Source organism: Diceros bicornis, chromosome 20 (genome assembly GCF_020826845.1).
Source record: "Diceros bicornis minor isolate mBicDic1 chromosome 20, mDicBic1.mat.cur, whole genome shotgun sequence".
NCBI classification, from domain to species: Eukaryota; Metazoa; Chordata; class Mammalia; order Perissodactyla; family Rhinocerotidae; genus Diceros; species Diceros bicornis.
Window position 1 is genome coordinate 33443163 of NC_080759.1, and position 16725 is coordinate 33459887.

The 16725-nt window shown below is 37.2% G+C and overlaps 1 protein-coding gene across 1 annotated transcript in view; it reads right to left on the reverse strand.

The window, feature by feature from the left end:
- The window catches only part of SPEF2 (sperm flagellar 2), a 178991-nt gene that overhangs the window by 63694 nt on the left and 98572 nt on the right, over positions 1 to 16725 (reverse strand). The window contains exons 20-23 of the mRNA XM_058564248.1: positions 13560 to 13634; positions 5252 to 5400; positions 812 to 939; positions 590 to 728 (exon numbers count right to left, since the gene is read on the reverse strand). Of these exons, the coding sequence (XP_058420231.1) occupies positions 590 to 728; positions 812 to 939; positions 5252 to 5400; positions 13560 to 13634 (491 nt within the window). The remainder of the gene's footprint in view (positions 1 to 589; positions 729 to 811; positions 940 to 5251; positions 5401 to 13559; positions 13635 to 16725) is intronic.

Consider the following 16725-nt stretch of genomic DNA (forward strand, 5'->3'; position numbering starts at 1 on the left):
TACACAGAAAAGATAAAGGGTAAGAGATTGAAATCAGTCTTCTTCATCAGAGGCCTTTTTCTAAAGCATCAGGGTAATATATTCCATTTACGAATTTATGAAAATCTGCCTGACTACCAAGTGCTAGGCATTGTGCTTGTTGGAGATACAAAGATGTATAAGATTTGGTACCTTCCCTCAAAGGATCTATCCAATAAAGGAACCTTTTAGGTTTTCCATGTAGTTCCTTCCTTCCTCTTCTCCCTGACATTATCAACTATATAACTGCATTCAAGATAGTCATGTACTTAATACCAGTCATGGACACAGTTACATGGCTCAAGAAAAGGAGTCTGCAAAACAGATGCCAAAAATGCTCTTGCACTGCCAGCCTTGGCTCCTCTTTCTGGAAGCATTGGCCACCACATTCTCATTCCGAACTCAAAGTCCAAAAGAACTTTTGCTCCTAAAAATTAGGAGGTAAGTGTCCAAACCATTTCCCTCCTCATCCTCACACCTCATGAAAGCAAGAAGGGAATAAATTAGGGTTTTGCAGTACAAGACTTGAGAGCGTGGAGGCCCTGGCCCAGCAGGTCACAGATTCCCTTACATTCAATCTTTGGTGTAGTTCAGCCTTTGTTTCCTCATCATCCCAAAGGTCATCAGGAAGAGAGTTGAAATCAGCCTGCCACTGAGATACAAAATCTTGCTTGTGATCTGGACGCCTTAGAAACTGCTGGAAACTTGTTCTGTAAGACATTGAGAGAATGAGATGGAGCTTACATGTCATAACCATAAACTACAAGATTCTAATTCTGGAAACTTTACTTACCTAATCTCATATAAGTAAGCAAGCATAGTATGCTGGTCTTCTCTTAGATGCCTGAGCACTGTTTTGATGGAGTTTATATAGGAATTTTCTATTAATTCCCAGTAAGGTACTAAAAATGAAGGTAACTCCTGTTAAATGGTAAAGCATAAAAATTATTTCAAAGTGAAAATTTTTCTGAATAATTGAGTCAAAAGAGCAATACCAAGCAAGAAGATCAAGATGTAACTGTAACTACATAAAGCATTCTCTGTGAAACTTCCTGCTCCTCCTTTCTCCTCTTCCCCCAGCTAATTCCTATTCCAAATACTTCTTCATGTCTCAGCTCAGACAAAATTTCTTGCAGAAATCCTTCCCTGATACAACAAGTCTATAAGGTCATCCTCTGAGGTTCTGAAGTTCTACCTTAGCACCCTGTACTTCTCCCATTATAGTATCAATGACATTAATTTTAACTGCTTATTTGTCTATACTCACCTTGAGAATGTCAGTATCATAAAGCCAGGAACAATGATTGTCTTGTTCACCACTATACAGTTTTTCCTATAATTGCCCCAGTGTCTGCACATAGTAGGTGCTCAAGAAATATTTATTGAATGAATGAATTGAATTGTCAGATGTCACCTTTGCCTAAGTCAGGAGACTCTCTAGTATGGAGAACACCTAGTGTTCATGTTAGGGTGATAATGAGTTATTTCTCTGAATTTGCCCAAGAGTTTTACCTTTGCTGTGCACACCAAGAAAATCAGAAAGTTTCTTTTGTTACCCTCAATGATGTAAATAAACAATAAAAAACAAGAAATAATTAAAATGAAATAAAATTGAAGATACACATTATATTCAATATAAACTTGCCGTACCAACTATTCTCCTATTGGCTGTGGATTTATTTGCTCAGGGAATCACACCTGGAGACCTTAGAGGTCATCTGGGCTAATTTCCTCTCCAATTGAGAAACACTAAATACTAGAGATAGATTACCCAGTCTCTCCACGGACCTCACCAATGGATTAAGGACAACGTTTTAAGGCAGCCCCCTCCAGTGTCACACACCTCAAATTCTTTCTATGTTGGGCAGAAATTTGCCTTCCTGTAGTTTCCACTTATCAGCCCTAGCTGTGCCCTTTGGAGGAGGACAGACTACATTCATACAGTCTTCCCTGTGACAGCCTGTCAAGTATTTGAAGGCATTAGTGAGGAGAAGTAGGCTTGGATTCAGGACGAAACTTGCTTGTTTTTGTATTCCCAGCATCCAGTACAGTATTTGCACATAATAGGTTCTCAGTAATTGTTAATAAGGATGTAAGTAGACTCACCTGAACCCAATTTTCTCATCAGTCAAATTTTTGGGAGACTGGATGGCTCCATCTAGTTCTAAAAGCCTACAATTCCATGTCCAACCATACTTCAAGTATTCATTTATATAAATTAAACATTTACAGTTCCTTTAATGCTCCTCTGACATTATTTTAACATCTTTTTCATACCTAGTTCCCCCCTTTAGTTTCTAGTTTTTCACGGTCTCTCTTAAAGGATATGGTATCCAGAATGATGCTAAAGACCATTTTAAATAAACCCACTACTAAACTTCCCTCCTGGTTGACTTTAATCCATGAATTAACACTGTGCATGGAGAGTTACCACCGATGAATGGACCTAATTGAACTAATCCTGTTCACAGTTCTCCTACAAGAACTTCATGAGAAATTGTCAAATACTATTTTGAACCCAAGGTATACTGTGTTTATGGTTCTTCCCTGACCCACCTATCCAACCTTGCTATCAAGGAAAAGGAATGGGCCAGTTCAGCAGGACTTAGTGTTAGTGAACCTGTGTGGGCTCTGGGTGATTATTTTTGTATTTCATAGGTGCTCGGAAGTCATGCATTTAATAATTTTCTCTCAATTTTCTCAGGGATTAATGTATAGATTATTGGTCTGTATATTTCTAAATCCCATCTGCCTTTTATTAAATATTTAGGCATATGCCTACATCTGGTCTTTTGGAATCTCCTGTATCCTCTGTGATTTCTATAAGTTATCAATAATGTCATATCTGTAGGCTCTTCCAGGCTCAGGGATATAATTTTTCTGGGTCTGGGGACTTGAATTTACATGATGTGGCTGGACGTTCAGATCTATCCTTTCCAATTAAATAGTCTTCTCTTCATTGGAGAAGACTGAGAATAATATGAAATTGGTGGCCAAAGTAAATATTCTCCAAAGCTTCAGCAGCTGGAAAGCAAAGATCTCTCACTCCGATTGCTCCTTTGGTTCTCTCTGCACCTCCCCTTGTGGCTGGCAAAGGGAGAAGGACCCAGGCTCTCCTCAAACTTGGCTGCTGTCTCCACCTGAGAGAGTCAGGTATGGAAGCAATCTCTCTCTCTCTCTTTCCCCTTCTGCATGTCTATTGAGGTAAGGTAGATCTGGGTCCTTGGAAGGCCTGGAACTAGTATTACCAGATAAAGATAGGATGCCCAATTAAATTCGCTGATTATCTGAAATTCAAATTTAACTAGGCATCCGTCTTTGTTTTTCCTTGGCAGGTAAGCTCTGCAACTCTGTGTGGGAAGCTTAGAGTGGGAAAAGGACTACAATGGATCACGTAGCCTGCTTTCTTTCCAGGGCCAAGGCTACTTCTACTTGTAGCAAAATGTGTTTTCTACATGGTTTTGCCTAGCTAACTAGAGGTCTGTGCTGCCTATCTTCCCATTGTCCCTCCAGACCAATTTCCTATCCTCCATTCTCCACCCTGCTCAGTGCTCTGGAAGACTAACTTACGAGAACTACTTCAGGAAACTCCTTTGCCCTCCACCTCCCGGGCAAGAGATGAGAGCAAGAAGAACATGAGGTCTGGTTATGTATTTCCTTGCTCCTCTCTGCTGGGTCACTGTGGGTGGCTGCATCCGTCTGCTGAAGGCCACAGCTCCTGTAAGATGGCCCTCTTTATGCAGAGGTCCTCTTGAGGTCCAAGCATCTGCCCCCTTTTCTCACCTTCTCGGGCCTAGGGGCCATAATAGCTCCCAGCAATCCTTCATTTTTGGGGTAATAATCTAATCCTTGTAGGTTTCATATATATACAGTCCTTTATTCAACTCTCCTCAAATTATCACCTGTTTTCTGCCAGAATCCTGACTGCTAGAATATCTACACAGGAGCTGGTACCATATCTCAGTGTTAATGTTTATTTTTTGACTCATTCTGTTCTTCTGTCTTGTCTACTATGAATTTATTTCTCTCAAGGGCTTCAAGGTTTGGAGTTAAGAATTGGATTTTAATATTTATGCCACATTTTGCCCCTGCCAAATAATATCATTTTAATTTTATGTCCTTCCCAACAACTACTTCTATATCCTGCTTCTATGACAGTTTTTGAATATGTCTATTCTTAAAAGTAGCTTTTGTTTGGCTGAGTCATATCAATTACACACATTCATAATTATATCATTTAATGTTCTTATCTTCAAATATTTTCTCAATGCTAATTAATGAATTTGTTAGAGCCCTATCAAGAATCTATTACATACTCTGCATTGTGTTTGATTCTGTATCGAATACAATGAATTATTACACATGTTCTTACCCTCTCCCAAAGAGTTCATAATCTAACTGGGGAGATAAGACACTTCCCTAGGAAAGCCCAATAATAACAGCAACACCACAATCACTGCAATTTGTGATTAGGTCTCAAATGCCGGGCACAGACGGTCAGTGCCAAGAGTTCATAAGACTGAGAAACCACTGAGGACTACAAGGAAGAAGACGGGGACTGAATCTTTTAAAAAAATCTTTGTTGTTTAATAAGTTTTAAAGGAAAGACCATTCTGGTGATTTTCCTAAGATGATTTTCTATTAAAGCAGCCAAATCTGCCTAGGCGGCAAATGCACTTCGCAGTTGTCAGAGAACAAAGAACTGAATGGAGCTTCCAGGGCTTACCTGGACATCTCCTGCCTTGCACCAGCGTACCCATTTAAAGTTCTCAGGCCAGATAGCTATCTGTCCTTTCATTAGTTTAGTTGGCTTCAAAAAATTTCTTCTATTTCAAGAGTCAGAGGTTAAACTTCATTTGAAAGCATTATGATGAGGGCATGAGAAAATGGATAGAGGGCTATAATTCACTGGATATGTGTTCTCGGGAAGTCATTCTTCCAGGAAACTGCATCTCTGCTTGTCCTTGGGGAGAAAATTGGTCCTCACAGAACCATTTGTTCCCCTCATTTCAGCACTCCACAGCAGCTCAAAGCATGACTCAGAAACTCGAGTGAGTAGAGAATGGGTGAGATGTGGTTCAAAGAGTAGTCTCAAAAAATCATCTCGGCTTTTTGATGAGTATATTCATTACCAGCTATGAAAAGCCTTCTGGTTGGTGCAAAAAATGGTGTGATTGTTACTACAAACAGGAGAAAGAAGAGATTCTACTAGCTTGAATCTAAACTGCCATACCTCAGGAATTGGTTCATCCACATACACCCATTCTTCCGACCCGGGCTTAGGAGGTGGTGGCGCTACTGGAGTAGGTGACATGTCTGTAGACTCAGCAGGTGATTTCTTTACTGGTACTTTCCCTCCTGGAGATTTTCCTTTAGGAGACCCTTAAACATGATATTAAATCATTCCATTATAAGCAGATGAAAGGGACCAGATTCTGGTGGACAAATAAATCTATGATAGCCATGGACTTCAGGCAATTCATTAACTACTTTTTAAGTAACTTTGTGCAGCCTCATCAAGTCAAAAATTAAAAACTTTATTCTCTATATCCCCCCCAAATTAACCAATAATGCCAATAAGTGTTTTTTTTTAAAGCAATCCAACTTCTCTCATCAAATTTTCTATGAAAAGCAACCTGATATTTTATTATTATCTCTGCTCCTGCTTCCACAATGAACATGTAGTTCTATAAAGTTTAGACTCTAGAACAAAGTGTATTTCATTTACTATTGCAAAAACTGGCAAATTAAACTCCACCCTGGATGAGAAACAAGTTGGCTACAACATGAGCGGTACTCTTGGTTTTCCTTGAAGCCCAGGGGCAGAGCAGGGAGGAAGGAGGTTATTGTAAGAGTCTGCCAGAGTCAATGAGGGACGCCAAGGAGGATGAGATGGGGTATTCTAGCTCCTGAATATTCTCACACACCTTGCATGAGACACAGGGTTTCTGAGTGGGAAACTGTATTTCTTGCTACCATTAGGGAATATGGATGAAGGTAATCACTATGCCATAAGCCTGGCTGAATTAAGACATGAGAGAGAGAGAAAGGATGAGCAGGAGAAGGGAGAGGAGTGAAGGGAAAGAGAGAGGAAGGAGGAGGAGAAGGAAGAAGAAGAAGAGGTTAAGGAGAAAGAGGCCTAATTTTCAGTTCAAAATCCAGAAAGAGTGTACACTTGACTTTCCAAGATAGCATCAAGAGGGGGAATCTAGAAGTGTCACTTGGACTGAAAGATCTTGTGACAGATCAAAGTACCTTAACTCAGAAGGCACAAATACTTCCTTAAAAGATCAAGGTTATTATAGTTTAGAAATTCATTCAGTTTAAATTCCACTTACCTTCAGATTAATTATTGAGATTTTAGATGCAGTTTATAGAAGGCTACAGAACTGGGAGCACTTTCTTTCCTAAAAATGTATTTCTTTAACTAATATTCTTTAATGATAAAGCTGTTCAGAAAAGTATTATGTCTTCCACTTTTACGCTAGTTAAAAATATATGGATTATACATAGAGGGGAAATTGTCAATTATGTCTTGTGGGCAGTTTAGGTGACTTCTACTTATACATTTAAAAACAGTATCTGTTATCCACAGGTCTGAAGTTGTATCTATTTAAAAAATTTATCTAAATTTAAAAAATTTAGAATGATTTAAGAAAATCTTTGTTCAGGCAATAACCGAAAAATGTTCATAACTTGATATATTTTTCTATATGATGATTTTTCATTCTTTGACCTGAATCTCTAGTGAAATAAAAGTGATAACACTTTGACTACTTTAAAATGAATTTCTCTAAGAAGAATTCCCAAGAAGAAGAACTTTGTAATTACAAATGTGAGACTGGAATGAGTTTATTTTTCTTCTTTTCTTTAATATCACGATCATTCAGTGAAAACTAAGGGAGTCAGGGAATATTTTTGGACCACTGTGCTTTGATTCCATTTAACTTTTATCTAATTTTTAACAATGAAAGTGCTGAAAGGCAAAATATTTGAATGAATAAAAATGTATCTATGTCAGGGCCGGCCCAGTAGCGCAAGTGTTGGGTTCGCGCATTCCAGTTTGGCGGCCTGGGGTTTGCCAGTTCGGATCCTGGGCGCGGACTTACTCACCGCTCATCAGGCCATGCTGAGGCGGCATCGCACATAGAAGAGCTACAACTCTACAACTATGATACACAACTGCGTACTGGGGCTTTGAGGAGAAAAAATAAAAAGAGGAAAATTGGCAACAGATGTTAGCTCAAGGTCAATCTTCCTCAAATAAATAAAATAAAATAAATTATATAAAAAAGTATGTACCCATGTCATAGTGAATGAAAATAGATGTCACTTTTGAACAAAATCTATCAACATCATAAATGTAACAGAAGGCTTTCCTTTTTAAGTACCTCCCATCCAACCATGCAAAAGCTTCAGTTTCTAATAAGATATTTGCTTTCATTTGAAAGTTGGATCACTGAGTCCTCAGTGTAGCCATTGTTCATGCATAAAAGGTTTAGAGAGTAATCCATGCTTAGTATATAGTAGAGGTAGATTTTAGCTTTTTTTTTTTTCAGTTATAAGAACCTAATCGTAACACACAGAAGCCCATGGAGTGAGAATAAGTACAAATAAAAATAAATAAGGCAAAAAGAAAAATGCAATTTTAGGACACAGGATTTATTTAATCATGTTACCTATAAAGAAATGGTCAAAGTTGAAATGATAGAGTAACAGGTTTGAGCAAAGAAAATAACATAGTAGGAGCTCAGTAAAGGTAAGAGTAAGCTTCATCAATTGCTGAGAGGACATTAAGAAAACTAGAACACTTTCAAATTAAATTGACACAATTCAGGGAGATGAGAAGATTGCAGCAAGGAGGAAAAGATAAGGAAAGTCTGATTTATTGTTTGTTTTTAAAGAAAGGCATTATTATTAACTTTCAGTTCCAAAATATTTCCTAGTAGGATCTGATTGAATTAACAGCTTCACTAGGTAGAAGCCAAAAACTGGTTAACAGCGATGGCTTTCTTATTGTCTTGGAGTTGGCCATGTTCAGCAAAAAACAACTCTGTTGTTAACAGATAGTGCTGATGGCTGCCTGGGCTGCAAAAAGTGGCAACCAAAATAGGGACACAGGATGTCTCGGATGAGATGAAAATTTTGGCTCTGAAGTAACATGGCCAGGAAGAGAAGGGCGTCAGTGTTAGGTAAGGAGCCAGAGATGAAACATGAACCAGTTTATTCTCTAAATCACTATTGAGAAGCTATTTTGGAAAAGCTTGTGGAGGGAAAGTGTTCTCTCCTCAGTGTCCTAGAATTCATGTTGTTACTCTGTGTGGAGTTGGAGATATGGAATGCGGACAACTATAAAGTGATGAGGACTGGTTATCCGGGATCGCTTATGAGTCCTAGTTTAATATAATTATACATATAATCAGCAATGAGTGATGGGAACTCCCTAGGTCAACTCTGGAAAGCATTCTCCTGTCTGCTCATGGTCTTTAATAACTTGGTCTGGTGCCAATAATAATAATATCCCATATTTATTTAGTTTCATTTACTCTGAGTCAGACTTTGTTCTATCTACTTTTTTTTTGTATATTTACTTATTCCTTACAATAGCCACACGAGAAGTTACTTTTATTACATCTTACAGATGAGGGAACTGAGGCATACTAAGGTAAGGTTACCCGCCTTAGGTCATTCATATGGTAAATGGCAGAGCCAGGATTTCAGCCTAGGCAGGCTGGCTTCAGAGTTCCTGCTTTTGCCTATCACACTTCATTGCCTTTTAGCATGAATTGATGTAGTTCATATTCAAAAGTGTTCATTAGAATGATGTTTAGAAACTTGCAAGCTTTAGAGCAGCTCTTATAATACTATTTACTTGACTCATAAATTTTTAAGATTGTTTTCTATTTACATTGAATGCCCATTTAATTTTTCCACTTCTGGTAAAATTTTTTTAAAACTACGGGCTGAGATATAGATTCATTATAAGACCTATGCTTAAGAGTATAAACAATATTATTTAATGTACTTAAACTATGGTGACAATATTAAGGCAAAATCCAGGGAAGCTATGAACAATTTAGTGCTGTGAGTTAATATGGGAGTGTAGATTACATTTGCCAAAGAGTGAAGAGGCTCTAACTTTCCCTTCTCACAGGTTAACAATTTCTAACACAATGCTACTTTATTTATTTTGACTCTCAATTTCCTCATCTTTGAAGTGCAAAATGATCATTTCTACTTCAAAAGAGGTTGTGAGGATTTAGTGATATTATATACATACATATATAAATTATCTTGTGTAGTGCCTGGTACATGGCAGGCACTCCATAGAGGTAGTTTATTGTTATGATTATTAATTATATTATAAAAGGAGATTGTTGTTGAATTTTGCTATCTGGACCATGATCAGAAATTAACATAAGCTTTCAGATGTGTGGCATCGACCTTTAGATGAAACCCAATGCATTCTGCATTTGCTATAAAATCTATTAAGGGCTTGTACATGGTACCACATACCGTCCTTTGTTTAAGGTGATAAAAATCTATTTTGGAAATTAATCCTAGAAAAGCTTAGTTTTTTTTTTCTTGTAGAGTTGGTATATCTCCTTTGTCTGGAAATGTGAATGAAGTAACCCATCATGCTTCCTCCTTTGCCTTGTTTGTCAGGTTCTTCTGAGTTGAGTGAGTCACCGCAATAAGCATGGTGTCCTTGAGCTCGGCATACTGCTTCCTTCATTTCAGGGCTTGGCTTTTTAGTTCTAGTTCAACAGCATTGTTATATACAGTTTTTTTTTTTTTTTTTGAGGAAGATCAGCCCTGAGCTACCATCTGCCAATCCTCCTCTTTTTGCTGAGGAAGACTGGCCCTGGGCTAACCTCCGTGCCCATCTTCCTCCACTTTATATGGGACACCGCCAAAGTATGGCTTACCAAGCGGTGTGTGCCCGGGATCCAAACCGGCAAACCCCTGGCCGCCAAAGCGGAGCGCACGCACTTAACCGCTTGCGCCACCGGGCTGGCCCCTACAGTTTTTTTTTTTAATTGTAATCCAATTTAAATATTTTGGAGAAGGGAGTATATTATAAATAATATATTAGAAATAATTGAATGTTCTGATCTTCCAATGGCTACAATAGAACAATAAGCCTTGGGCTCTAGTATAGTAGTTTTCCAACTTTAGTGATCATCAGAATTCCCTAGAGGGGGCTGGCCCTGTGGCTTAGCGGTTAAGTGCGCACGCTCCGCTACTGGCGGCCCGGGTTCGGATCCCGGGCGAGCACCAACGCACAGCTTCTCCCGCCGTGCTGAGGCCACGACCCACATACAGCAACTAGAAGGATGTGCAACTGTGACGTACAACTATCTACTGGGACTTTGGGGGAAAAAAAAAAAGGAGGAGGATTGGCAATGGATGTTAGCTCAGAGCTGGTCTTCCTCAGCAAAAAGAGGAGGATTAGCACGGATGTTAGCTCAGGGCTGATCTTCCTCACAAAAACAAAAAAAAAAAGTAACCGCTAAAAAAAAAAAGGAATTCCCTAGAGGGCTTATTAAAACACAAATTGCTGGGCCCCTCCAGGAGTTTCAGATTCAGTAGGTCTGGGGTGGGGCCAAGTATTTGTATTTCTAATAACTTCTCAGGTGATGTGGATGCTGCTGCTCTGGGGACCACACTTTAAGAGCCACTGCTCTAGAGGCTAGATGCATCTAGGTATTTCAATTTCACTTCACTTTTATCTTTTTTCTTGTTCTTCCATGTCCTTTAAATTAAATGTCATTGATGTTTATAACATTGACGTTACATATATTGCTAAGTAGTCTGGTAGTATCTACAACTATAAGTCAAATCAGAAAGCAAGCACTGGAACAGTACTAATACTAACATATGGCAGGCCAGAGGAACTAAAGATGTCATTATTTTCAAAGGTTTGTTCTACAGAACTCTAATCCCAATGGATATTCCTCCAAGAGAGAAGAAATCTGCAGCCAAAATATTTTGTAATACAATGTAATACAATGTAATACAATATTACATATTGTATCTCCCACTCCCTTAGAGACACACATTAATATAGTAAAAATTATGTAATTAAAAACATTTTAATTTGGAATCCCTCAGCATCTTCTGAACTTACTTGATTATGGAAAACTGTCTTCCCTTAGCCCCTAATTAACACCTCCTAGGTAAGGCCAGAGGGTTGAAAAGTAATTGTTATATGAAGGAATGAAATGGGACAATGATAAATGGGTTGAAGAAAATAAGAAATGCTTTAAAAACAACATAAGTACAATTGCAAATGGCATTTCAGTGTTAAGATTTGGTAGGGAGATGGGTAGAGATTGATCTAATAGAAGAATAGCAGTGGATCAAAGATGCCAACAGCAGGAAATATAAGTGTGAAGAAAAGATGAAGGAGATGGTTCCTCAAACCATAAGAGATGCTTTAAATATAATTGATATAGGTGGCCGGCCCTGCGGCTTAGCGGTTAAGTGCGCGTGCTCCGCTACTGGAGGCCCGGGTTTGGATCCTGGGCGCACACCGTCGCACCGCTTGTCCAGCCATGCTGAGGTGGCGTCCCACATACAGTGACTAGAAGGATGTGCATCTATGACATACAACTATTTACTGGGGCTTTGGGGAGAAAAAGGGGAAAACAGCTAACATCCATTGCCAATCCTCCTCCTTTTTTTTTCCTCAGCAAAAAGAGGAGCATTGGCATGGATGTTAGCTCAGGGCTGATCTTCCTCACAAAAAAATAAAAAATAAAATAAATAAATATAATTGATATAAAATGGCCTGTGAGACAAATACATGATCCAACAATAGTGTTCATCCCCAATGCTGTTAATTTCAAACATTAAGAATTAGAATCACATAACTTCCTCTTAATGAAAGAAATCATGTTATAAATGCCAAAACAGCAGCATTTCTGTGTAACAGAAAGATTGTTAAATGTTGATTGAGAGTTCACCTATTTAAAATATTATTAAACACAGTAGAATATCAGTAAAATAAAAACAAAAAAGGTTTGAAACTCCTTGGAGTTACTTAAACTAAGCTAACTGCATGACTCTAGTGTATGCATTTTACTGGTTGAACTTGTATTTGCTTATGGTTTGGAGTCTGTATGCTTTTAATTAAGGATGCTCTTAGAGCATGTGCATTATTATGTCTAACTTGATGATTTGGTATCTAATACATATAGGTGTATTTAATTCCCATTTTTGATGATTCTATAATGATCCTTCGTTTGCTGTTGTTGATCACAATGAGAAAGCAAGGGACAAATAATGTAAATGTGAAAATTATTCTTTTATTAGTAAACAGAGGAAAGCTGAGCATAAATTATATGTTAACTTACCAAATGGCTGTAACTATATAAGCCTATCACATCATATAACTAGAGAAGGGTAAGATTTTCTTTGAGAATCATGGTTATGTATCTTTAAATGTCAAAATAAATATCTCTTTTAGGACATCATTTTGTGAACATTACACACTCTTGAGTTTCAACTGCATTGGTAATTTGTAATGAAAAGTTAAACAAAAGTACACACTTCATGACAGCCCCATTTGAATGTACCCTGGAAAAGTCAACTGTGTGTATACATAACTTCATTTCAACCTTTAATTAATTGGTTGCTATAGCAGCTTCAACATAAATCTAACCAATATGCTTTTCAGAGCCTGGGATTTTCTTCTACTGACTATCAATTGCTTTAAAAATTATACCTTCCTTATTTAAATAGTTAAAATAAAATAGAAGAAATAGTTAAAATAAAATAGAAGAAAACCCATAAATGAAATTAGGGTCAGGAAAAACACAACTTGAAGAAGAAGGTCAAAACCAGGAGAGGAATTAGAAGGCAGATATTGAGATCTAGGTCCTTGCACAGATTCTAAATCTGAGTCACCAGTTTGGATCTGAACTTCCAGACAGCCAAAATTGAAAAGGAAATGCTATCATTTAGAGGTGTTAACTATCTAAGTACTCAGGGGAAGAAAGATTTCCATGTTCCTTGATTCTCAATGAAATTTCTCACCTAGGATTTCATATAGGGGCCATTGAATGATGTAGTGGGCATACTATCCCTTCAGAAAATATAATACCATGTTATTATTGGTATAATGAATGCTTCACCTCCACTGCTACGTTATGCTATGGAGGAGGTTAAGGACTTTATAACGAAGTGCTTATTGCTAGAAAGCAATTCCATGGGGGGCCCAAGAAAATATGGCTTGGTGTGTAGCTCTCTGATGGCATAGCACTCAAGGATAATACCTATATCTATGATGAATGGTTATTCTATATATTAGACATTCTCTAAATTATTCCCCACAAGCATCACTTTTCTCAGCAGGACCTTTGCTAAGAGCCGGGTTGCAGAAAGATTAAGGTTATATTCTTTGGCAAGGGTCTATAGTTTACAAATGCCTGAGAGAAGTATTCAATGTACACTACTACACAAAGCTAGCTATTTTCACGGAGATAGTTAGAAAATACAGAATTATATTTAATCATTTCTATCTTTATCTGCTGTACCTTTTCTTTTGAGTGACGTTTCATCTTTCTTCCCTTTTCTTTCCTGAAGAGAGTCTCGCTTACCATGCGGGGGTTCTGGACAAAATTCAATGCATAAATATTATTGATGATTTTCTTCAATAGCCTGGGCTATATGATTTGTCAGCAATCAAATGTTATTTCTCACAGATAAACAGTTACATTTGTAAAGTGCATAAAATGGCTCCGGTCTTTACTGTGAGTTAAAATTCATCTGAAGACAGACTATGGATTGAAACTTCTCAAATGACAGCCCTGATGGTGCTATTCTATTTTGTCACACTAAGAAGTTTAGTCCTAAATTTAACATCAACATTTGGTAGTGGATTAGGTTGTAAGCTCTTTAATGCAACATAGCTGCAGAGTTTTAAAAGTTAGTCACAAGTCCCTTTGAAGCATATGAAAATTTGGATGTATTTCAACTGAATGATCCTTAAGCACTAAGAAACTGGATCTGTAATAAGAATGATACCAAAACACCTTGAAGAAGAGTTAAATAACCACATTGTTTTGATATGGTGCATCCTTGAACTTCCCTTGACCCCACACTTTGTTGCCTTGAGACTTTTACATTTCCATTTTAATTGGACTGTAACTTGTAATGCAGAGGATGGTTTGGGTATATTTATCATGGATTCCCTGGAATGGAATGATTCCCCCAATCTTCAAATTGGAAGGGGGAAAATGGGAAACTCATTATCTAGAGGTCAATAAGATGACCCAAATAATAAATTAGTCCCTTGAAAAAATTCACTACATTCCACATTATTCACCAAACGAATTCCATCATTTTCTTCCCTTTTTCCTGCGTTATAGATTTTTTCTTCCTTGGAAGGATGGACATATAGGGCAATTTAAATGCCTGTGATGGAAAGACCCTGTTTGACCTATTCTTTGTATTTAGAAGTGATAGTTACAAGAATGTGTGAATACATAGCACATATCACTTACATTTAAACATCTCAGATCCAAAAACCAAGGTTCCATAGAAATAAGACAAGTGAAAGACAAAGGATTAACCTTTAAACTTTGTTAACCTCTATAAAAGGACTTTTAAACATCCAAATTCTTGACCATTAAACTAATAAATAAATAGATAAGATAGAAACATTTGAATTAGTTGTTTTTTTAGAAATAACTTACTAAAAAAATAATCTAGATAGGCTCCTAGTTTCTTTAATAACAATACTCCGGGTAACCAACTACTTAACTAGCTCTAACTTAAGCATAAGGCAACAGAGAAAAGAAGTAAAAATAGAGATACTTAAGATATCGAATTTATAAAGTATTGTAGGCAAGTCTAATTTCTGATGGGGGCAGCATGCATCCTGTCCATTTTTTTTCAATCAGTTCCAAAATATATTCTGAAATCTCAAAAAATATTCTTAAATAGCAGCATGGATAGTACTATTGTATTTTGTCACACTAAGAAATTTAGTTTTAAATTAAATTCTGACATTTGGTAGTGGATTTGATAATAAATCCTCTAGCGGAACATAACTGTGAAGTTTTTAAAATTTAATCCCAAGTGCATTTGAAGCAGATATAAAACGCAGAATCACATGCAATGTAGAACTATATTTGCACAAAATGACTGTTAGTACTCAGTGTACTATGAGTACTATGCCTCCTTCTTTACCCAATTTCCAGCTTGATTTTTTTTTTTTTTTTTTTTTGTAAATAATTCCTCTTTTCTTTTCGTCTCACTTCTAAAGAAGATTGTAACTGGGTGTTTGAGTTGGGTATTTTCAGAAGCCTCAGGCTTTCAGTTCTGAAAATGTTCTCTTGAAAAAATTTGTAAAGTATTAATGTAAAAATAAATAAACTTGCTGGAAACTTCCTTCCCTAAATTGCTTAACCACGCTTCCTTGAGCTGAGGGCAGCCTGCCGCTCTATTGCCCCATCAATGCCCACGAACACTGGGTCTCCTTCCAATAATGCACTGTCGTTGGAAGGCAGTAATTGGGCCTCTGGAGATAAACCCTTCTATACGTTTTTAAAGATCAGGCACTAGCCCTGCCCTTGGTGGAAAAAAAAGACAGATACAACCACTCTTTGAAGCAACAATAGCTTTATTATTCCTCCAATGCACAGTATTCAGGAATACAATTTTGAATTTGCAAGCAAACTTCAGAACTGTGTTATAACCAGAAACACTAAAGATTGGTTTCAGGGAATGGGTCAAATAGATAGATACTCCTGATTGTGAGCAGGCAGAGGGGAAAGGAGAGGAGGGGAGAGCCACAGCCAGAGGTTAAAGGCCTCTATTGGATAATTCCAGGCTCACTTGAGCCACTGTAAAAACTGTCTCCCCACGTTCTAAAAAGTATTTTAAAGATTTCCATTTTCCTCCAGATCTCTGAATAGGTTTTTTAAATTCCTAATGAGGTAGAGGGAAAAGGGTGTATATTTCATTCATGGCTTTGTGCTTTATTGTTCATATGATAGAAAACATTTTCTTAGAATTTGTATATTTAGTCTTTAGTTAAGCCCCACTTTATTGGAAGACAATGGTCTTTAACAGATCATAATATATGTTACTAAAGTCTTCAAATTTATTTGTTTAATATAAATAAATTTAATTAAAAAAATTCAGACCCATCTCAAATCTCCAGGAAGTAGAAAGGTTATGGAGTTTAGAAATGCAACCATGACACAATATTAAGAATACGTAGGTAGACATGTGTACTGCACAGCCAGCCACAAAGCTAAAACCAGAAACTAGAGTCACATTTGTTTCATATACACAATCCCAAACTGATACTGACATTCTACCAATATCATGCATTTCAACAATTGAACACTTTTGTTATTACATTCATTGTCTACCACTTAATGGTCCTTAGTGGTTAAGATTCTAGAAAGAACTTAAGCTAAAAAGTATTCTCCACACAAACTTTTTATCCATCTATATTACATATTATAAAATATGTTTACTGAGATGTCAGGTGCTTGTTTCTATCCTATTATAATCACATAGCACTGAAGACGAACAGTTACATATAAATTCTAGTCTCTAATGAATGCTGTTGACTTGTTCCCTTATTCTTGTGGACAATTGGCTATGCTAATTCTCATTTTCTTAAGATGTTCTCACTCGTTATGTAACCCTAACTCGACAGTTCAGCAAACAGACATCTGTCCTCTT